Here is a 23,657-nt window from a genome sequence, read left to right on the forward strand (position 1 = left end):
GCATTGTGAAGTAACTGCTATGGATCTGAGTTCATTTGACGATACATTTTCTGTTGGGACATAGAAAAGGGGTTTCTTAAAAAGTAGTTCTCAGTCACCTTAATATCCTTTATATGTGTATGTATGTAGCTTTGCTCCGTTGCTGAAAGTCTCTAAAATCATTGTATTTCTCTTTATAGCATAATGCTATTTGAGTGAGTGTAGTGACATGAATAAATGAACAAATGCAAAGATAAATTCTTCAACTTAAGTGTTTCCCTGTGTATTAAAGGGTCCATAGTCAAGGGCTTCCCCCTCCCTTCCTTATATGATTATTCTGGAAGTAATATGTGGTGGAACTTTTGATGTTCTTTGTTGCTTGCAATGTTGTAATCTTGCTAGCATAATACCCCAAAGAACAGCAAAAACTACTTTGCCGTGTGAGGGTGGTTTCGAGATTGTACATGTGTTTCATCTCAAGCCACTTATTTGAAACCACGGCAACAGCGATCTGTAGGAACTTCGATAGGAATGGTATGGCTATTCACAGGAAACAGAGAGAGAGAGAAATACAAGACAGGAAAGGCAGGGAGGTTAAGGTTTGTTCTGTAACTGTAGGGTCCACACCAGTAGGGACCAATAAAACGTAAGAGAAACTTCTTAGCTGGTTTAGGCAAGAAAGAAGCTCGGAATTCAAGGTGAGGGTCGCTTACCTCTATGTGCGAGGGTTGAGCGTTTTATTTCATTTTTCTCAATTTCTACCTGCTGCAGTATCTTGGTGACTGTGGCATTCTGCTACTGACCATGACGTCGTGGATTATATACCCCGCTGTGGTGGCCATATTCCAAGGGAAGGCGGTGGAATGAAAAAAAAAAAAAAACGCTTGCGTTTTTAGATTAAGATTATGTTGTGAACAACTGCAGCTGGTCAAAATTGATTCGAGGCACCACAGTACTGCATCCTTCGCAAGAAAGGTTCTTTACAGTACGTTCCAGAAGGGCCCACTCTGCATATGCTCCACCCAGCCATAAACATGAACTTCCTTCTAGCTTCTAAGTGGATATGTTACAACAAAAAGCTTTGCAGTAACAAAGTGCCAGTTTACATTGGTCTGCGGCCGTCAAAGCAGTATCTACCTATCTTTTCTCCCCTCAGCACTGCATACTCAGTCACTTTGCTTCCCTTGCCAAGAATTCTTCGTGCCAGATCTTGTGGCCAAGCATAGTACTAAAGAAAATGTGCTGCGGACAGGGAAAAAAGATTATATACAGGTATACAGAAGAGGTGCGTCTCCATTCCTAGACGACATGTGACTGGGCCCAGCATACGTGGAGGGGACCTTTCTAGAATGTACTGTAAAGAACTTTTCCTGTTCCTCAGAGCCACAGTAGTGCTTTTTGAGGTTAAAATGAATGAATGAATGAATGAATGAAAACGAACGGACAAACGAACGAACGAATCAATCAGTCAACTAATCTGTCAATCGAAAATTTATCTCAGTGTTGCCTTTTTTTCTTTTTTTTTTTTGTGGCCCAGCTCTTTGAAATGGACTTCGAGTGCCTCTCATCACTCATCACGTTAGAGCACCTGAGCCTGAGCTGCCTCAAGCCAGAGATGGCATGCCTGGTGAGCGCACACTCGCAATGCCCACCGCCACCGACACCACCAGTCACGCCTGCCCTTGCCGGAGTCCAGCCGTCATTTGTGTCCCGGTCCACACCTGACATCACACTGGCACAGGTGCGTGCAAGGATATGGGAAGAAACCTGAAAACGAGTTTGTGCATGGCCAAATATTGCTCATAAAGTTGGGTTCTGCACGCATATAGAGCGCTGCTCTTAGGCATCCATTCCTGCGGCGAGTGGCGGCATTCCCGGCATAACCGAGCGAACGAACATCACGAAAGATGAGAATGAATGTGGCGCACAGCGGGGAATGAAAAAATGACGATCGAAGAGGCATGAGGAGGAAAGCGGAGAGGAGTATGTTACTGAACCATGAGGCAGAAAGTGGAAGAGGGTAGGGCGAAAGCGTGAAAAGGAGAGCATAGTGCGCCAGTGGGGGCTACAAGATGGCACCAGAGTAGCAGGCATTGTCTGGGAGGTTTGGTGGTGGCGGTATTTGTGAATTGCGCCCCTATGTCACCCACGCGCTGGCCCCACGCGCTGGCTCTCGCAATCTCCAGATTAGGGGGGCAGTGACGCCACACATTGCTGTGTTTTCAATGTGCCACATGAGACCGATTGTCTACCAATATATTGTGAAATGAAAACACGTATAGAGCTGTGTTCAAATTTCTCATTAGAGAGTATTGTAATTGTCGGTGAATTTTTTTCCAGTTAGACAATGAGAACGAATGTTTCTAGACACCAGCCTGCCTGCATTCGTTTATGTGCCGAAATTGTAAGCGTCACATCCGTGATACCGACATTTGCACAAGCTGACAGATGGTGTTCATTCCAAGTCAAAATAGATACAATGATAGTAAATTAGATAGAAAGACCTGCTTATGTACCTCATGCAGAGTGTTGGGGTTTTGTAACACGTCTGTAACTTCCATGCTGCAGCAGTATGAGGCATGAAAATGTTTTGCCATGGTCTCAAAACATCAAGAAACACTTTTTAAGTGCAAATGAAATACCTTTCTTCTGACAAAATAAAAAAAAGTTCTAGTTGTAAAAGCTGGAGGTTCTCTTTAGTGGCCCTATGCTATTTCTAATTTACGTTTTGAATTTATTTTGTTTAGGAGTGTGCAAATAGTAATCTTTTTGGTTGAATTGAATAGGGCCAGAAGTAAATCAAATCTAATCGAATGTTGAATACTTTTCAAATAGCCTTTGAGTAATGAACAGCCATTTTCACAATTAATATAAAGTGATGTTCACTTGGGTTACTGTATTCGTAACATTATCAAGTTTGTGCCATTACATTGCACATTATGAAGCGGTGTTTATTAAAAGCACAAATGGATCATTATAAACAAATAAGCAGTTGGTTTGCGTACCTAGGACTCATAGGAGATTGCATATGATTGCTGATAAGTCTGGCCCCCTGAGGGACGTAGCTTGTTCCAGTACAACGCGAGTTCTTATGTTTTCCTATACTATGTCTGCAAGGATGAAATTTATTAGACTTTTGCTCCAATTTTATGTTTGATTGCATGCATTTGGCATCCCAAAATATTAGAAAAATATTCATGTTTAAGAATTGTCTAAAGTTGCACATTGGGCTTGTTGGTGCTATATCCTGATGGAGGCAAAAGGCGTAGCGCATCAAAAACAGGAAAAAAAAAAATAATAACACGGCATTCAAACATGTGTGTTGTCTGTGTTCTTCTTTTGTCGTGTTTCTGATGCGCTTCGCCTTTTGCCTCCATTAAGAATGGTGGCTGTTTTGATTCAAAGACCGAATTGGTTAGGACACTATTCAATTTGTTATTCAAAGGTTTCGAATATTCGCACACCCCTAGTTCCCCTGTTGTGCACTAAAATAGGAGGATTATGATGATGGCGCTTTTACCTCTTGCCTTGCTTACACCTGACCAGCTGAGCACCTTGCCTTCATGCCTCTCTGTTAATCTTGCAGAATATGCCCCTGCTCCAATCGGTGGCACCAGAGCCAGCCGTGAGTGTGGTGCCATTTCCATTTAGCATCATGAAGTTGCTGTCCAAATGCCAGCAGACCGAGATCCTCTTCTCCACCTTCATCCAAGGTCAGAGTTCGCTTTATCCCTCATTTTGTGGGCACAACTTGAGCCCTGAAGTAACCTTGCCCAGTGCCAAAACAGCATCATCAAGCAGGGTTTGTAGTGGTCCTCGAAACCCTTTAAAAATTCTTAGATGTGAAACTGCCATTTTCAAGGCCTTTAAAAGGCCTTATGTTTCACAGAACGATTTGGAACCCTAGAATTTTGCTTTTGGCTAAGCTTAGTGGACTTTATTTGCATATTTGACCAAGGCGCTTATGCAACCCAAGGGCCAGTCCAACCCAACCCATTTAGCATCTCTTTGGTAAGGAGCCATCTTGTTTGGGTGAGCTGGTGATGGTTTACATGGAAAAGGCTTAGTGAATACCTTTCTTCTTTTCTTTTCTTTTTTGTTCCATATGCAAGTAAACAAACGTTTGTTGGTTGTAATGGAGTGCTTTTTTCAAGCTGTTGAGCATCATGGCGCTTTTTTCTGTGCTTCGAAAGTCTTGAAAACCTTTAGTTATTTTTGCAGAAGCTGCTACAAATTTTGATCGTGCTTGATCTGGACTGGGCATGAATGCGACCTTGTTGCATTGTTTCTTTGCATGTTGCACGCTGCCACTTCATGCTATGCTAAATGCTCATTTATGGCAACAGCCGTTTTGGTTGTTCCTGCCCTCAAAATGTCTGTAAGTCATCTGTCAGTAGTGTCTCAAGACCAGCTATCCCACAAAGCCTCCATAGTTGCTTTGGTTACCTGCGTGGAGGTTTATTCAACCCTTGTAATAGTCCTGGGGCACTAATATCATTAATAGAGAATTCTAATGCAAGCATATTTCTTTTAACCTTCTACCACTGTTAACACAAAGGTGGCTCTTTTGTTCAATATTATAAACAATATCAGGGAATTTAAGATTGGTAGGTGCCCATCTTTGGCCAATTCCCCAGAATGAGTGTTGTAAGGTGCCACAAGTGGTATGCAAACACCCATTGTGGAGGGTATTTGCATACCCTTTGTGCAAATAGGGGTGGGTATGCAAATACCCCACAAAAGCTAGTGCAAATATAAATTTTTTGTGAGGTGAAGTCGAAGCAAATAGTAATTAGTGTTGAATAATTTTGTAGCGAATAGTTCGGATAGTTGTGGGACATGCATAAAACCTTCACATAAGTACCAGATGTTGAAAAATCTAAGGAAGCTCGTTTGTTACTTATTTAAAAAAGAAAAGTTCATCTAGCCAATTTATTTTCAAAGTGCCGTTATTGAGATATTTTCATGCAAAAATGCAAGAAAACTCCAGCTTCATGGAAAGTTTGTTTACAGACTTTCCATGAAGCTGGAGACTGGAGACATTTACAGACTGTGCTTCAGTCTACATGGTGGTTGAGGCTGCAGAAGCATCTTGTGTTCGCCTGTTGTGCATTGTTGCAATGCTGCGAAGTGAGACCTTGACTGCATGATGCCTGCAGTTTATGCTGTGTTGCGAAAATTCAGCTTGATACTTTCTGTCTACATGCGAGCTTAAACGTTCTGTTCTGCAAGAAGGGCGCAAACGAAATTTCTTTTTTTTTTTTGACAGTAAAATCAGGTTGCGGGTTACATGCGAAATTCAATTTCAGGCGTGGCTTCATAACAGTGCATGTTTTGCCTCGAGATGTGATTTCACTGCAATGTGTCTTGCACTGCCATAGAACCACCTTTAAGGCAAAGTTCGCCGCCATCAATGGCGCCGAAGACATGGGGAGCAGAGCAGCTAGCTGAAGATATGACGTGGACGGTTTGTGCAACGATGAATGGAGTCTGTTCTTTTTTAAAAAGAAATCGAGTGTTGTAAGCAATTATTGTCCTGGAGTTATACATGTTAATTTTTTTTTTCTTTCTGGGGTGTTGTAATTAGGGGGTGCAACTTATACACAGAGAAATATGCATATTCATATACTCATTCGTTTCAAATTCTATCGAATATTAAAAGGTTTCAAATATTCCAACAAGCCTAGTATGTATCCTTACACAGCACAGTGCCCCATGCACAACAGAGACCTCCTTATCGAATGCTTGATCGGCATTGCAGCAGAGTTTCAGCCAAAATAATAAAGATACTGTGGGGTTTTAGCTGGGGTCGTGATATCATCCATACCATTTGGCATTGTGGTTGGCAGTGAGATTGCCACTTCATGCATCTGTGGTGTCAATACAGTGCGTCGCTACATTGCATTAATGCTAATTGCACTAATGCTGACATTCATCATGAGGTGGGTTCTGCTGGAATTTCTTGTTCTTTTGTAGTTGACATGTGAAAGTCATGTTCGTTTGAATGCTAATTAGGTGTCTTCTCTTGAAGTGGAGTGTACTGTACTAACGGTACCAATTCAGACGCAAGCAATTCTGAAGCTGCTCCAGTGCATTCTTTTATTTTCAGGTTCACCTTCACTTGTAACAGTGGCTTACTTTTTAGGCTCCTAAACATTCACTTGGGACCACTCCACGCTTAGAAACCAGCTGCAGGGAAATTACATGTCATATTTTCATGTTACTAGTCCAAATAGGCATTCTGATCGGCTATTCCCTGTTTCTGCTTCAATTTATGCTGGCGGTGCACGTACAGCAGTGACCCTCGAAAGGTCACTGCTGCTAGAAAGGTTCTGCTTCCGTTGCCTGCTGTCATATGCATGTGTTACTAACACGGTCACACACCACAGCTTTTCACAAAACCTGGTCTCATTTGACATGGGTTGTGCTTGCAGAGCTGAGGCCCCTTGGCGGGGACGGTGTGAACAACCACCCTGTGGACTGTGAGGGGCGTCCACGTCCTCAGCCCAATGACCTCCTCTACGAGCAGCTGCTGGACAACCTGCATGCAATACATGACCGCGAAGTGCCACTTGGGCTTGAGGAACAAGCGCTGCTGCCGAATGAGATTCACAACCGCCCACGCGACCAGCATGCCTACACCGTGCCATTTGCTGTGCCCCCTGTGCAGGGAACTCCTGTCTCGTGAGTAGCTTTCTTTCTTTTCTTTTTCCCCTTTTGTTTTTGTGAATTTGTTCCTTGTTCGCATTTATTTTTTATGTTATCCTCTCATCTCTCCCTTATTGCTCTCCCTTATTGCTCTGCCTTGTTGTGGGCTTTCTGGCTTGAGATAAGTGCAAGTAGTACTAGCAGTGGGAGGAGGAAGAGGTAGTAGTAGCAGCAGGATCAGGAATAATAGTAGCGGCAGTATTAGTAGTATTTGTAGCAGTAGGACTACAAGCAGTAGGAGTAAAAGCGAATGGTGGTAGTAGCACAATAATATTAGCAGTAGTATTAGAGAAAGAAGATGTAATTGTAGTCACAGTAGTAGTAGTAGTAGTACCTTATTTTATCAAAAAAAAGCTTCTTTAATATTTCTCTGTACGTACACTGGTGAGCTTGAGAAAATTACAATAATAGGCTCCATGTGGGCAGAGGAATCCACACAGTGTAAATCACTAAAATGCCATGGCACTAATTGTTCACTGAATCAGGTACTTTACACATATTCATGGCTACTAAACCATGCGATTTTGCATTCCTTTCCCCCTTCTCCATTACAGAGTAGCCAGCCAGAGATATAATTTGGTTAACCTGCTTCTATTTCCTTTGCCTTTATCTCCCTCTCCCTCTTGTGCACGATTTCAGGCTTGTGCTGTACAGATCAGTTGGGCCACAGAAGCTCTTTTGCATTCTTTTTGCATGTCTTTTTGCAAAGACATGCAAAAGGTATAAAGAATAATGAAGGTGAGCGACTTGTGGATCACTGCAGGGCTTGCACCGATTGTTTTCCACGGTTCCGCGAAGCGAGGATTTTGGGTAGAGGCATGCATCAGACATCGCGTGAAATATTGGAAGCCTTCTACATCAAGAAAGCGGGTCCTAACTGTGTTAGTGATACATCGGTTTTTCTTTACGAGGCTGAGTTGAAGTTTCTATCACGCCTACTCTGATAAAACTTCGTACTCCATGATGCGTTGTACGCATGCGCGGTGTTTTGGAGGGCTATATATGTCGAGTGCTTTCACCCTCATTAAACAGTTGAAGTAGCGCCCGTGGTGTCGTCGTCTTTCTTGTGTGTGTTGTTTTTTGGCGCAAAATCTTTTCGGTATGCAAGATCGCCAGCTAGCCCTGCAGTTAACTCTTCTAAAGCATATGTTAAAGGGCCTCTCACCAGGTCTGACCATTTTGAGCTGACAAGCGCAGAGAATACCTTGCACGGTAATGATCGCATCTGCAGAGTATTGCATCGCTACGTGCTACGGAAAAAACTTGAAATTTAAAACCCTAGGTCATTTTCACTTCTCCTCGCGGCTGCTGTACTCCAAGCTGGAGGAGGACGTACACGTGCTAGTGCGCCTACACACACGTGTTCGCACTGTGATGTCACTCGTGGTGACATGTGACTTCGAGAATTATTCAAGGCAACATCTGTTATTTGTGTAATATATTGCTTGAATAGACGAAATAAAGCTTAGAGAAATAATAAAACACACAAACTGAATGTCTGCATGGTTTTGTTTTACTTCGCACCGCAGCAAGAGATGTACTTCTGTTTCGTCTGCTTGTTCCCATGTCATGCAGTCGCATGCACAGACACTGAAACTATGTCATTTTCTACCGTGTTCCTGCACGAGATCATGTTCTGTGATCCACTTGTGTCTGCCTCATTATTCATGTAGCACAGACTTATACCACTAGTCAGGTGTCCTCGTGCACAGCACGCAAAATGGTGCGCTGCGCAAAACTAGACAATTGCAACAGCTTGCACGTGATGCTGTCAGTGGAAATGTGCCGCGCCGTGAGAAAGTGCGGAGGGTAAAAAAAAAAAAAATGAAGGCGGGGCCCGTGACGTATGTGTCATGCGATCCTTGAGGCTCGGTATGGGAGAATGCAGGGAAGGAATTTCGCTTGAGGAGGCTGGACGGGGCAAGTGGAAAGAGTGTCCCACTTGGTAGTGGAGCTTGCCTCCTGAAATCATGGGTTCGCGGCACTGAAATAGTATTTCTATCTCGGCTATTAATGAACTGAGTAGAAATTTTTTACAGCAGAACGCTCCCTAGAGGACACGTAACAACTTCCAGTGTATAACAAAAATTTGCTATGGGGCCTGGTGAGGGGCCCTTTAGCACTTTATTTTATGCTGAGACAATTGTGACACAGCTCAAGCATGGAAAAGATGAAAAAATTGCGTGGAAACCATCAACAATGATTGTCCATGTAAGCAAATAGCCCTAACGAATGAACAAGCGAGCGAGCGACAGTCCCTCCCCTCCTTGCCACCCATCCCTGCAACTAGGTTGCCCGAGAGCCATGCACCCTTTCCTTCAGCACCTTCCCTTGCATTGCTGGAGTTTCTTTATGGCAGCCGTGCAGAGAGAATGTGGCCATTTGCTCTCCTTGGTGTGGTGTCAGTGCCGTCATTGTTCGATGGAACGCTCGCCTGCTTCTGTGATGTATTTCTTGTAGGCAAGAATCCGCTATGGATTCTTGTCTGCCGTATCATCCACGATGGGCTAGTCACTGTTGGGCAGCCAGCAATATGAGCAAAAGAGCAAGCGACAGCCTCCCCTCCTCCTCCCACCAGTTTCCTTGCCGCCACTCGCTTGCCTGAGAACATGTGCCCTTTCCCTCGTCTTCCCGGGATGAACGAGTGAGCTAGCTAATGAGTAACAGTGCAAACCCCTACTCCTCCCTGCCACTTCCAATCACTTGGCAACAATCCCCCTCTCCTCCACTTTACCCCTCGCCTCTCTTCGCAACTCGATTGCTTGAGAGCATGCGCCCTTTCTTTCAGTAATTTCCTCGCCTTTCCTCACCCAAATTCTACCACTTTTGTGCGGCCGATCTATCACAATATCGTCCAAAAGAGCCAAAGAGAGCTATTCACTTTGAAAATGCGTCTAACTGCCTCACTGATGAAGCCACTGCATGCCTCCAGGCTCATCAAAGTTTGGCTCTCCTCTGCAAGGCAAGATATTCCCCATACAGTATTTGAAAGGACTGGCGTAGTGAAATCTTGCACAGTCGCCTAACTCGAACGCACCACATTTTAGAGGGTACAGCCAGCAAAACCAGCTGGCGAAATAAATTCATAGTTTTTAACATAGCTTTCACTACACATGGTGGCATTCTGTTGTCCCTGAAAATTTTGTGTGTCCTTAAATCTTGCGACATTTTTCTATAGCAAAATTCATGTAAATTAAGGATAGGTGAAAATAAATTGTTTTACAGCATATTTTGTGTGTCATTGATGCACTAGTAAACAATGACAAAGCAGATCGATAGCCATTAATGACAGCCTTTGCAACTACATGTCACTGTACTGATGACTCAGTTCATCATGATCATCATCATCAGTCTACTCTAAGTCCACTGCAAGATAAAGGCTTCTCCAAGAGATCTTCACTTGCTATTTGCCTGCAGCCAATCGAACTTAACCTATGCTCGCCCATTTCTTAGTGCCATTGCACCATAATCCTTTGTTGCCCTCAACTGTGTTTCTCTTACCTCAGGTTCCAGTCTGTTGCTCTGAGCAGGGCCAGCGTAAAGTAAAACTACTCCACTCTTTTTATCACAAATCCGCCATTAGCCCTCTGTGATTAGTAGAAATGGCTCGGGCCCCGCCCACTATAAAATAAAGATATTCCTCGCTCACATGGGGGGGACATGGGCCATTTTGGCCAATTACAAAGCGCTAATGGTGGATTTGGAATAAACACAGAATGGTATAGTTCTACGTTATCCCAAACTGAATATCATGAAAGTTGCCGAAGTGGTGCCATCATTAATTCCTAGCTAAGAGACTGAGTGCAAGAGGAAAACGATGACTAGCGTGCATTGTTTCATGTTCGTAGAATGCTTTGCTTGTGAGCGATGGGTGCCTTCACAGTCTCTCCCTTTGCAGCTGGCGCTGTTTCGTGGCCAGCTTTTCAAGTGCCAACAGCACTGCGGGAAGCAGCCCTACCACTCCCATTTCGCACGTGGTTCTCACCTTCATTCCTGCGACGTTTGAAAACCTCCAGCGCCTCATGATGTGCCCAGACGATGAAATTGCTTCACTGGAGGCAGAGGTTCATCACAGTCATGGCAGTCACGGTACCAGTGGTGTACCTAAGGACTATGCTGTGTTGAAGACTGAGTCATCGTCCGAGCCAGTCGCTGTCAGCTGTAGTGACCGCGATGCTCTCACGTCGTCTGCCGCAGAGGATCCTGCTGCCGGCGAAGTGTGCGATTTGTACAATGCAGCAGAATCTCAAACTTTTCGGCAGCTGGCGACTTCACACTCTGACCCAGCACTGTCTTCGCACGGAGCCGAGAAGCATGAGTTGTTGCCACGGCAACGATCGGCTGACTTGCCAGACTTTGGCAGCCAAAGTCAGTGCAGGACTTCGACACCGTGCCCGTCTGTTGCGAGGGACGACGATGGCAGCACATCTCCCAAATCGCAGGAACCCAAAGCGGCCGCTCGGCGCCTGGTGTCTGTGAGTCTTCCGGTGTACGTCTACGATGCGCCAGTGTCGGCTGTGATTGGCCGACTGGTTTACCAAGGCGGTGTGAGGCAGTGGAAGGACACATACCTTGACCTGACAACCCGATCAGAAGAGAATATGCGGGCTGGCTCAGAACCTGGTTGGGTGGAATACAAGGCAGATGGCTCAGAAGGTGAGTCTCTTGGTATCATCACTCAGCCTGTGTTATGGGTTATCATTCTTATCAATCTCAAGCATTGAGAGATTGGATGCTTTCTTAAAAAAAAAACTTTAGTCACATCAACTGCAGGCACAGTCAGGCTAACTGATGTGAACAAAGATGTGAGATGATGTGAGCTTTCTGCTCCTTTTTTTGCGATAGGGACTACAAAGCCATGACTGACAATGCCACCACAAATTTCTAGGCACTTGTACAATCTCACCATCAAAGTAGGTTATGAAAGCATAAGAACAGCATCAGTGAAAAGAAGTGACAGGCGAGCGAGTGTACGATAAAATGCAGACTCGCATGTGACCCATTGATCCGGGTCACACAAAGCTTTGTATACTTGAGGTAAAGAAGATCATCTTCTGTGTTGTCTTGTCTATTATGCTACTTAATCAAGAAGGCCCAAGCCCACTCATTCAGTGTAAAAGCAGTCATGAATGGCATCAATCTCAAGACCGTTCGGTGGGGTGACAGGCAGCTTGTGTTTGCCATCGGTCGCTGTGAGTCACTCCTTGGTGACCATTCACGATCTGTTGCCATTCACAGTCAATCGTGCAACTGTTGTCCTTTGTCAGTGTGGGTGTGCTTTAATGGAAATGATACAGCAGACAAGATGAACAGGAGCAGACACACAGCACTGTGCATGTCAATTCCTGTTTGTGTTGTTGACTACACTTCCAGGTTTTCTTTTATGCCAGATTGTGTGCTGCACTAAGAGTGAAACCGAAGTTCCTGGAATAAAGTGCTCATAAAAATTGTATTTGGTCAAAAGGCCAATAACATACCTAAATATATATATATTTTTTTTAATGGAAGAAGATTTTATAAAGAGACATGCAATGTTGTATGCCACGAAGACATCATATGGTATATCCTTTATCATTGCACGAGTGGAATTTTGTTTTCAGCAGTTAATGTTCTTATAACTCTTCTGTTAGCTCCTTTACAACATCTGAATTACTTGTTCTACCATTCTCAGTCAGCTGACCGCATATGTATGCGAAAGCACTTGTGGTTCAGTGTAGCTTGGTAGGAAGGCATTGCTTGTTGATAAAGCGTTGTATGCAACATTGTTTCCACTTTATAAGAAAACAGAGAATTGAAGCCAAGTTTTATTTATTTGTGCATTTCAGGCAGTAAATGGGAGTGAGCAATGAATACAGAATTCTGCAGTAACGTAGCATATGCTTTGCAACTAAAGAAAAGGATCTACATGACAAAGAACATGTGCACGCAACCGAAAAAAGCATACAGTCGACTTCCGTTAATTCGACTCCAGTTGATTTGATTTTTTTGGTTACTTCAATCCCTAACGAGGGTCCTGGCTAAAGTTGGCTTTCGCTAGGTAATATGAACTTGATCATTCAGCACGCACATGCCTGACCCCTTGGTGGCCCCAATAGTGCCCCCTTCAGTGGCAGCGTTCGTCTCGCAAGAGCTTAGGGGACAGCAAATTCATTGAACACGTGTCATCTCCCGTCAAATAGCCTATTTTCAATATGCCCTAGGTAGATTTTCAAAAAATAACAGTAGCTCACAATGTCTGATTACGGTGTTTACCCAATCCGGTGCTCGTCTTTTTTTTCTTTTTTTTTCCTCAAGAAAATTGGGCCAAGAATTGCCTGCGCCGGTGCAATCGAATACAAAACCAAAACCACCTTCGCGAAGTTTGTATGCTTTACTGAATAACATGAATGTATTGCGGCAAAGATGACTTTTAAGACTGTGCGGCAAAACTGACTTTAAAACACCCGCCACCATTGTTCAACACATGAGATCCTTGCCTCTGTTCTTGCTAAAAGATCAGGTGCGTTATTAGATTTCTACTTTATTTAGGAACTTTCATGTCATTTCTATGTTAGTTTTCTACTTTGGGCACATAGAAAGTGCGGACACATTTCACTCAGGGGAGCGTTATACCTCTGTCACAGTGTAAATCAAATGGGATTTCTAACGAATGACATTTGCTGAGGTTAATATCATTATCGCCGCACGCTCTCACACAGTGAAAACTAATATAGACAAGAATAGCGTCAAACCCACCTTTGTCCAATTATTATTTTCCAGTAAGCTAAACTTCGTTTTAATATGTGATCCTCCCTTTCATACCGTGCTTTGGATCACTAACTTGTCGACACTACCAACCAAGTCGAGTCAAGCCAAATCGAAAGATCAACATGACTGAAAGCACGATGGGTGCATCCGCTACTTCTGCTGAAGAGGAACGAGAACACCAGTTGTGTGTCATTGCCACTCTGATGTTCATGTAGGTCTCTAACATCCACATCGTTAGTGCATGCCATAGCAAAACACACACATGCATTTATGTAAATTCAATCGGAGTGCCGTCTGATTGCTGGATTGAGAGTAGCTTTCTTTAATTATGCAGTGTGATGCACATAAAGGTCATTAAAATAATAATTAGGTAATAAAATTGACAGAACAATAGTTAGTGTTTTTTGTTAAAAACAAAAAAGCATATACTGCTTGCGAAGCTCACCAGCAGGCTCCTGATGTCCAGGATACACACCAGGCTCCAAAACGAATGCGAGTGAGTTTGGCAAACTCATTCGTTTCGAAATGTTGTTGTCAACTAATGTCATTACGTTTTACGGTGTGATGGCAAGCAAATGGCAATATGAACAAATGTCATTCGTTGTAAATGACATTAGATTTGCTGTGTAACAGGGGTACGAGAATCGGGGAATTATTGCCAAATGAGTAAGTGGTCTGTTTTGGCATTTTTTATGCATTTGTTTAGTTCGATCGGACAGACAATTCAATCAATTTCGTCGTTACCATCAAGGTCGAATTAACATCGACTGTTAAATAGAAGGCTCCCAAAGCACACTCTGATGCACGTATGTATTGATATAGCAATGAACTACACAAGTAACACAACATATAGGAATGATCAAACCAAGCAATGCAAAATATATTTGGAAGAACACTTACCAATGTAATTTAAAAAAAAAAGTTGTGTGGTGTAAAATGGATTGTTAGTGCAATAGGAAATCACAGTTCAGTGTTGGAAATCGCTTGTAATCATGAATCTCATGTTAAACATGCGACTACATCTGCAACTAGAACATACCAGTTGGAGATAGTTTGAGGAAAGAATCATTTTTTTAAGGAATTTGTTTTACGTGCTTACTCAATTACTTTCTTACGATATGCATTTCATTGACATCTCCGATTGTTAGAAAGGAGGGATTCAGTACTAAATGATAATTTTTCCGGACAAATGTGCAGCCTGTGCAAGTTAGTGGGCTAGCGTCTACTAATTATCCCTTTAAGAGTTTGGCACGCACTTCGCAGTTGTGGAATTGGCACCATCTGGGCTCAAGGTTGTGGGGATGCGTTACTCTCACGTGTCCCCTGATATCTTGTTTTCCCGCATAGCTCCTGTCTTCTGCAGTGCGGCTTCGCCGCGTGGCCTGGCGCCCGCGATGATCAGAGTGGTTGAGGCGCACTGCGAGAGATGGCACGAGTGTTGCACTGCTAGCGCCGCCTCACGGCAGGGTTACTTGGGGGTGCAGGAAAGATAAGGGTCGCTCTTGGGCGGCGGGGCGGCGAGCGCGGCGGACGTCTCGCGCGTCCCCGATCCATGCTTCTGCGAGACCGTCTCGTGTGGCCGCCTTCGAACGCGCCACCGTTCACGTGACCGTGCACGCGAACGACCAGGTGTTAGGATCCAGCATGGGGCGAACATATTCGCTCGCTATCCGGTCGCGGTGAGTTAGACTTCTAGATTTGTCGCGCGCCCATCGGCATGTTTTGTGGATAGCAACTCGGCTAGCAGGCATTGATCTATGAAAGGTGCAGTAAATGCCCTTGTGTTGTTTGCACCACTGTGTTGTCGTTCCTTTGTCCCAAGAGCATGTGTATGAGAACCCCACAAGGTACATCTACTTGGTAGAAGTCCTAAGGCTAGCGCCAATTTTCAAGACATCCATCTTCAAATTGGCAATGAAAAGCTTCAGTGTTCACTATCGCAACTGACAGCCAGAACCTTCAAGATGACCTTGATATTTGTCAAAGTGGGGCAGTGACTGGTTCATGAAGCTTAATGCTATGAAATGTAAAATCATGCATGTATCCCATCTACCTAACAGCTCGAACATGTGCAAGTATCTTAATGGCACGGCCCTCTCATCTGTTGATGCATATGAGTGTCTTAGTATCCACAATTCCAAGGATATCTCATGGAAAATGCATGTTGCTAAGGCTGCTAACATTTCTGACCGCACCCTAGGATACTTAGGTTGTAATTTTTCATCTGCACCCACATCGCTGAAGCTAACCCTCGTAAAACTCTGGTAATACCTAAATGGAATATGCATGCACTATATGGGACTCAAATCAAAAGTGATCTTAGTCTAACCCTTGAACTCATCCAGAATCGCTCCGCTCGTTTTATTCTGCCAAACTACACTCATGACTCTTCTGTCATGGTTATGAAGAACGCCCTTAATCTTCCAGCCTTATCACTGTGCCATAAATCCACACATTTATGCCTCTTCCACAAAATATATTTTCATAATCCAGTTTTGAGAGATTCTCTCCTTACTCCCCCTCAGTACATTTCTTCTTGCATTTACCAAAGACACAACGTAGCTGTTCCGTCTTGTCATACCAATGCACATAGCCACTTTTTTATCCCAAGAACTTGCATCGACTGGAGCCTCCTTCCTAGCACCATTGCTGTCATTGGTCAAAAGGCCAAAGACATGAATATTTTTTGGACTCTTTTGATGTCAAACCAACTTTAGAGAATGTTCTTTAGTTTACGTATATTGTCTGTCTTTTTTTGTCTAGCCCAATGCACCAATGTAATTATATGTATTGCTAATCAAATGTATTATGTTACATCATTTCCCACTTTGATTGTGTTTGACGTATTGTGCACTTCCAAGAATGCCTTACCACTCCTTTCTGTAATTCTCTCTCTGTGTGTGTGTGTGTGTGTGGACACATGCATGCACATGTTGAAATTTAGCAAGTGTGTGCCTCGATTAAAGAAGTACTGACACATTCTGTCTTGTAATTTTTTTTAAAGTTAAATGAGGGACCATACCTTCTAAACCTAAGAAGAGAAATGCTGGCAAGCACCAGAGCTTCCTTAAGGTGGTCTGAACCACTTTTTATCAAAGTGAAGAAATGCATTTGAAGTTAAAATAGGCTATTTCAGAAATACTTTGCTGCAAAAAGAGCTTCAATGCATTTAGTGGAGGCAGAGTTATTGGCAATCAAACATGCCCTTTGTGGTGCTTCTGCTCCTTCAATGCCTTGCACTGTGAAGGCTATGAAGGAACAGGGCGTGCCCACAACGCTCCACCTACTGAACGTCACCATGGTGTGCAGTTCAGGTTTGATTTTGGATGTTAACGTAGACGTCGCTACTTCCGATTTTGGTGCCTATGGCGCTAAACTTAAGACAAACACAGGTGTTCTCAGAGAGCCAAAGTGCGCTTAGCCAGTGGACTCGTCAGGAGATGCCGTGAAGGCTGCGGTATCTATGCTACATGACAGACTACAGCTACATGTAACTGGAGTGCATATGCGCAGTGTTTGCTTTGTGCACCACAGGGCTTGAGTGCATGCTCGGGCTCATATGCTCTAGTTTGACCGTGCTACACGGTGCGGACCAGCTTTGTCCTTCACCAGCTTTACCGATGGATAGCAGCCGCATCCAACTTGTGCATCTTGAAGCGCTATCAATTAGTCTGCCAATGCGTCTAACCAGGAGCAGGCAGCCAGGAGAGCCACTGGCAAGCATACATGTGGTCTGACCTTAAGTTTTGCATGGCATGAGGCTAGTTGAAATTTGCGGGGCCCAGTGGCTACAACACCAACCAATAAGTAGGGTGGTCCAAGTTTTAATTCCTGCGCTGGCGGCCGCGGCTGAGCGTATTTCTTACGTATTTCTGGAAGAAATACGTAATGATTATTGAAATTTGAAAGCATATTTTCGTTTACTTCAGCCTGTTTATCAGACTTCGTCAATAAATATGCACAGTAACAGTAGGAATAAGCGCACTGATCCAAGCACCCTTCTTGATTGATGTAAGGTATTGGCCAATAACAGGCATGTATGGGAATCTGCTATATTACGAAATAAAGCATCCAGAAAAGAGCGAGGAGCAGGTATCTGTTGAAAAGAGAATGTTTGAGAGAAAGGTGACTTCACACTCCCCTTGCAAGCTCTGTGCGCTGTGCACAACTGCAAAACTTGACTTAGATGTTCACAGCGGCATATGCTATTCACGGACTATGTTTTTTCTCCAAACCCGAATGGTGGTTCAGGACCCCTTTAATAGTTTACCATGATACTCGTTTCCACTAACCAGCTTCAATTTCAGTACACCCAGGATGTGGGTGCATCGTGATGTGACAATACACAGGATCATTTCATTCCTGTAATCACTATGGCTACCACATGTCAGTGTAGCCAGACTAAACTAAACCAAACTAAAGCCGAATACCCCTGACGACTTCACTGGTTGGGTAACGGACAGCAAGTGCCTGAATTCATTGCTGCAGTGCGTGCATCAAACAGGGCTGCATGCATTTTAACAGACGCCTCTTGCCAATTTTTGCATGCATGCAGCACTCCTGTTACATGTTTATGAAAAAACATTAGCGTAACTAGCCTTACCGTTATATGACGTCAGCAAACTTTACTCCACATCGAGACATCACAATGTTGGTGACCCCATGTCCAGCATTTTGAGACATCTTTTGTATAATATGAGAAACCTCATGAGTGTTTCCCAACTTTTTCACTTCCCAAGTGTCATCTTTTTACGTTTGAGAATTGTGTGGTAGAGGTTCCACAGTTTTAAAAATATGTGTCAGTACTCCTTCAACCCTCCCAAGTTCTCTCATAAAAAGGAATAAAAGTTCTTGTATATACATTATATTCGGATTCAAAAAATGTGTTACATGTACGGTTTACATGTTATATTCACCCGAATGAAATACACCTGCTCTAAACAAGAGGCTTGCCCTCAGCACAAATGTAAGGCTCGACTGTGATTGTTCAAACAGATAATAGCTAGACGAATAGATTAAATGCGCAGCTTGAACTGAGTTGGTTGACCTGGCTTGTTTCTGGCAAGCAAAGCAGAAGAGGCTGCAGCCTGGACAAGTTCGTCTTTTAGCGACGTTAGTACAAGCAGCTAGGATGATTACAGTTCAGGATGGGTAGTTAAAGGGTCAATATGTATTTTTCTGCATTGCATGTTTTCAAATCTATTTCAGGCTCACCTTACAAGACCATTTCGCCAGAGCCCAAGTCGGATGACTCTGAGCTTGGCAGTGACCGCTTTCCAGCAAGGAAGCACTGTTCACGCCTGCGCAAGGCTTTCTCCAAAAGCTTTGTGTATGGTGTGTTTAGGTAAGTTTGTCATGAATGCCAGATGGGTGACAAAGGAATTGCTGCCAACAGACTTGCCTGTTTGTTGGCTTGATTGATTCCTAGTCATTTTGTCATCCACTTCAAAACTGTCTAGTACATTTAAGAGCAACATAGCAACTGCTTCAAGAAGAAATGCCAACTTTCTTGAAGACAATGCAGTACAACATCTCGGCTTGGCAAAACTCCCAGACGCAGTGTTCCAGCGCTGTTCGCATTAAATGCCTATGTGTCTCAAACAATGCATGAGGTTGCTTCAGAGGCAAGTGAGAGAAATTCTAGCCTAACTTCATATGCCACAAAATCTTCACACATGCAAGCCCTCGTGACAATTTTTTTTTATTTTGCTCTTGAGGTCTGCCTGGTAGCACGACCTCATGAATCTCGGTATATGCAGGGAGCGAGAGAAAAGAAAAGAAGAACCCAGACTTTGAAAAACAACCGAGACTTCTTGCAGCATCAGCTTTCTTTTTACATCTAAATATAAAAACTGGAAAAATAGAAACAAGAACAATCGTGCAGTCAATTGCGACCCCATTGCCCTTATTAGGAATTCCTTATTCAAGGGGAACAATTGCAAGCCCCTAACCCAACCGTGAAAAGAAGTTCCATGGGTTATCCAGTCTTTTCAGATAGGGATAAAGGTGTGCTGCTTCCTTCAGTGTAAGGCGCTTGTGGCCCCGGACATCTGAGGACATCACAGACCTGTTATTGCTCTGTTTCGCGCGGCTAGGAGCCGTTCCTCTAAGAAGGTTGTAAGTTGCTGGGAACCCTGCACCTACTTAATAGGCTAGTCTTATTCATTATCGGAATTAACCAGACAAATTGCTCCACCAACTAAGAAAGGCCATGCACCACCGTCCGCTGAATTAAGAAAGAGCTCTCAATCTGCTAATCCAGTTTTGGACTGCGTAATAAGCATGGTTTAAGATAATGTAGATACAGAAGATTGTCCAAGCAACCTTTAACATTTGAAATACGAGTGGAAATGTCACGAAAATCCAGCAAAGATAGCTCTTTTTGATAGCGAAACTGAAAAAAAATATCGCCATCACTGCTCGTCAGAGGTCACGCATTACAACTCTTTGGCAGGACTTTCCAGATTGCAACTGCGCACCCATGCAATCTCGGAGGCCACACTGCTGCGTAGCGTAGATACCATGGCTGCCACAGGGTGCCGCGACGAGCCGTCTCACCATCTAGACATTGGGAGAAAAGCATGCTCTGATTGGTCTCTGTGGTTCTCCAGGTGCACTGACGCACAGCAGCCTGAGTGCCTGACACCCACAGCACACTTGCTGGGATTTACCACATTTACTTGCATAATGAACGAACTTTTGTGCCCAAAAATTTGTGCAAAGTTCGTCATGCGGGGTAAAATTCTGAGCGATTTTTTCTTCCGCGGCCACCTTTAAAAAAGACCGTTTCGCCCAAAATGCGAACCATCGATTGCGATAGCAAATGTGTAGACAGCTACACAAAGTAAGGATAGTAGTTTTATCGGCTGTATAAGCTTCCAAACATTCTCTTCAACGCAAACTGAGTGGCGAGAATGCAGCGCGCGTGCACAAAGGTGTGAGCCGCCATTGACTCGGCCCTCGACCCAGATCACTTTATTTTGTATTGCGGGGCCTCCTTCTGTACTAATGATGAATGATGTAAAAATAAAAATAAAATAATAAAGATAGGGTGCGCCACAGCCGCGCATTGCGCAGTTGCGGCCAGAGTAAAACAGCGCCCTCTTCCCCCGGTGCCATGCGCGCAACGGAAGCCGGCATGTTTCTTTCCTGCTTTCTTCCCTTGTTCACGGGAGATTCAGCCGCGATTGTCGGCGCCTCTCGGGCGTGGTTTTGCAATATCCAGTTGCTGCCAGAGTACGATGCTGCCATCCCTTCCTCTCCCCCCCCCCCTCGCCCCAAGGCCTCTTGCACGACGAAGGACAGCGCGCGATATTGAGCCATGCTCGTCGGCTTCCCTCGCATGCTTTCACTCACACCTACATCGTGCGATGCGCGGCAACGACGGTGGAGGCAAAACTGCACCTGGGGCGTCCACGTAATTGCTATCGCAATAAAAGTAGGAGACACGGTGCGATTTGGCATCCGACACGCCATTGGACACAATCGCACCAGCCGAACGCCATATCAGATGCCAAATCGTACCGTGTGTCTCCTACAATCACGGCAGCAAGTTCATGGTGCAATCATTATGCAAAAAAAAAAAAAGGAAAAACACACTGCTTGATTGGAAAAGTGGAGGCTGCGTTCATTAGCGAGAGCATTCATTATGTGAATAAGTACGGTGCATCATAGCGACACCACCAGGTGCACACATCACCTGCTTTGGTGCTGTTTAAAGGCTGCTAACAGAAAAAAACAAATTACCAAGATTGCTTAAGTGGTATATACTACTCACTTCTAACAAATTTAGCCTAATGGAAATTTTGTTGCAGTTCGCCTTTAAATAACATTAGTCTGTAAGTCTCTGCTGGAATGCCCTTGTATACGCAGCATTTCTCTCTCAGCTCTTAATTGTTCTCACTTCTCAGAGCCCTTTGTGAGGGACTCCCCGTGGACATGCAAGATGTCTCGACCGTTGTGGAGGATGCCTGCGAGGAAACGGCTCTCACTCTCGACATCACGGAATTCATCCAAGCAATCTGTGGTCACACTCGCGACTTCCGCATCAAGTCCACTGTCGAGCACTCCCACCGCACGAGCACTGGAGCTCTTCGGCAGGATGGCACTAGCAGCAATGAGGCCAGCTGTGAAGGTGCTCTGGGTCCGCCCGTTGAAGAAGCAGATGCCACCGCCAGTGCAGATGAAAGTTGTCACCCTTCGAGTGATGCGTAAGTGTTGCACTGCTTCATTGGTCGTTGTGTGGTAATGTGCATGCCTCCTTGGGTGAGTGGCACTAAGCAGACTGCTTACACCTGCTTCCTCGCATCTTGAGTCTATGTCATGTGTATTATACGCACCTCGGCGTGATGCTTAAGCTGTGGGGTTTCAGATGTTCTTGGTAGCAAGAGACAAAGCACACACAATAGTGTGAACATTGTGGGGATGCGTGACTCTCACGCGTCCCCAGGTATCTTGTTTTCCGGCATAGCTCCTGCGGTGCGGCTTCGCCGCGTGGCCTGCGTGATGCCTGCGGCGGTCGATGTGGTTGAGGCGCAGTGCGAGAGATGGCGCGAGTGTTGCGCTGCTAACGCCGCCTCACGGCAGGGTTACTTGGGGGCGCAGGGGAGAACAGGCTGCCTCTTGGGGTCGGGACAGCAAGCAGTGCGGACGTGCCGTGCCGCGCGTGCGCCGATCCATGCTTCTGCGAGACTGCCTCGCGTGGCCTGCCTTCGAACGCGCCACCATTCGCGTGACCGTACACGCGAAGGACCAGGCGTTGGGATCCAGCATGGGGCGAACATATTCGCTCGCTATCCGGTCGCGGTAAGTCAGACTTCTAGATTTGTCGCGCGGCCATCGGCATGTTTTGTGGATAGCAACTTGGCTAGCAGGCATTGATCTATGAAAGGTGCAATAAATGCCCTTGTGATTGTTTGCACTACTGTGTTGTCGTTCCTTTGTCCCAAGAGTACGGGTGAGAGACCCCACAACATACAAAAAGGTCATTCATTGCTTCTTCTACTGCCTATGCAAGAATGACAGCAGGCTGAAATGCATACAAGGCATAGTTCCTCAATGGAGACATGCTGAAGAATCGAGAGAGGTAAATTCACCAGGCAAGGTTATTGAGTGAGTGTTTGCAAATGCTTAATTCCATTCATGGGTGCTGCTGTGCTGCAAATTAAATCGCTTCTGAGTGATTGTGTTTTCCCAAGGCAGCATCACACTCCAGCCGAATTGTAACCTTTTACAAGGTAATTCTGCAAAGCGCACCACTAAGTGTGCAGTCGGTGCATTGCCATCCACAACTGAAGAACCGGAAGCAAGCACCTCTTGCGACCCAAGTTATTCACGCCCTCAAATGGAGCCACTATCTGAACACTCGCACTATCTCTTGTCATAGCTGCATAACTATGCACCGACTCTCCCCATCGTGTTTGTGTTTTGTGGGGAAGCCGAATGACGGGAGATGCAAGAGTCATGCACGGAAGACAAGTGTCATGGGATGTGAGAGAGTTAAGCTTCTCTTCACAAAGCAGAGCTAAAAGTAAAGTTCAGTGAGTTTTTCTCTGCACTTCATCCTTTTTTTTACTCTTTGTTGCCTCGTGAGCCCCTGCATACTCAACTAGGCCAAGCCTGTCGCTTCTCCTGTGTCATGTCCTGCTTGGCAACACCGCCCTTTTACATGTCTCGACTCAGAGTCGGTGCATATTGGTTACTTTCACCGGCATAATTTTGGACGGGTGGGGTAGAAAAGTATGTTCATGTTCCTCCTTATCTATTGTCCCTGTTTAAAGTTGGGCTGGCAAAAGGCAGTTTCTGCTGAGTCTGCGGCTGGTTCAATAATGGTGGCGTGATTTCATTTATAAATGTGGTGCTGTTGAGTTTATTAATATGTGAAGGCTACGATTGCTGCCAATAGATCGATTTCATAGGCGCTTCACTACACTGCTTCCACATCAAGGTATGCCAGGGACTGTGCTTATCAGGCTAAATGGCATCTATTATGGGAAACACGTACTTTCCTATTGTTATTTATTTAATGTTTCCTTATCATGGGGAGATAACATGGAATAACCTTTCTGATGAAGGGGCACAGAGGTGAAGCTGAGGAAATTAGGAGAGGTACTGTTTGGATGGAATTGAAAAGATTTGCCTGCACCAATACACTATGTACAACTTTGCCTCGCCCCTCCTGAAAGGGCAGAATATTGAGAAAAGAAAGTGCTAATATGTTGTAA

The 23,657-nt window shown here is 44.6% G+C and overlaps 1 protein-coding gene across 2 annotated transcripts in view; it reads left to right on the plus strand.

Annotated features, from left to right (window-relative positions):
* Nucleotides 1-23,657, plus strand: part of LOC126518382 (KICSTOR complex protein SZT2-like) — a 256,520-nt gene that overhangs the window by 98,822 nt on the left and 134,041 nt on the right. For both annotated transcript variants that reach the window (XM_050168245.3, XM_055064554.2), the window contains 6 exons: nt 1,517-1,720; nt 3,566-3,692; nt 6,414-6,663; nt 10,586-11,343; nt 18,643-18,778; nt 21,345-21,644. In XM_050168245.3, coding sequence (XP_050024202.2) covers nt 1,517-1,720; nt 3,566-3,692; nt 6,414-6,663; nt 10,586-11,343; nt 18,643-18,778; nt 21,345-21,644 — 1,775 coding nt within the window. The remainder of the gene's footprint in view (nt 1-1,516; nt 1,721-3,565; nt 3,693-6,413; nt 6,664-10,585; nt 11,344-18,642; nt 18,779-21,344; nt 21,645-23,657) is intronic.

The sequence above is a fragment of the Dermacentor andersoni genome, chromosome 11 (assembly GCF_023375885.2).
Source record: "Dermacentor andersoni chromosome 11, qqDerAnde1_hic_scaffold, whole genome shotgun sequence".
In the NCBI taxonomy this organism is placed as follows: Eukaryota; Metazoa; Arthropoda; class Arachnida; order Ixodida; family Ixodidae; genus Dermacentor; species Dermacentor andersoni.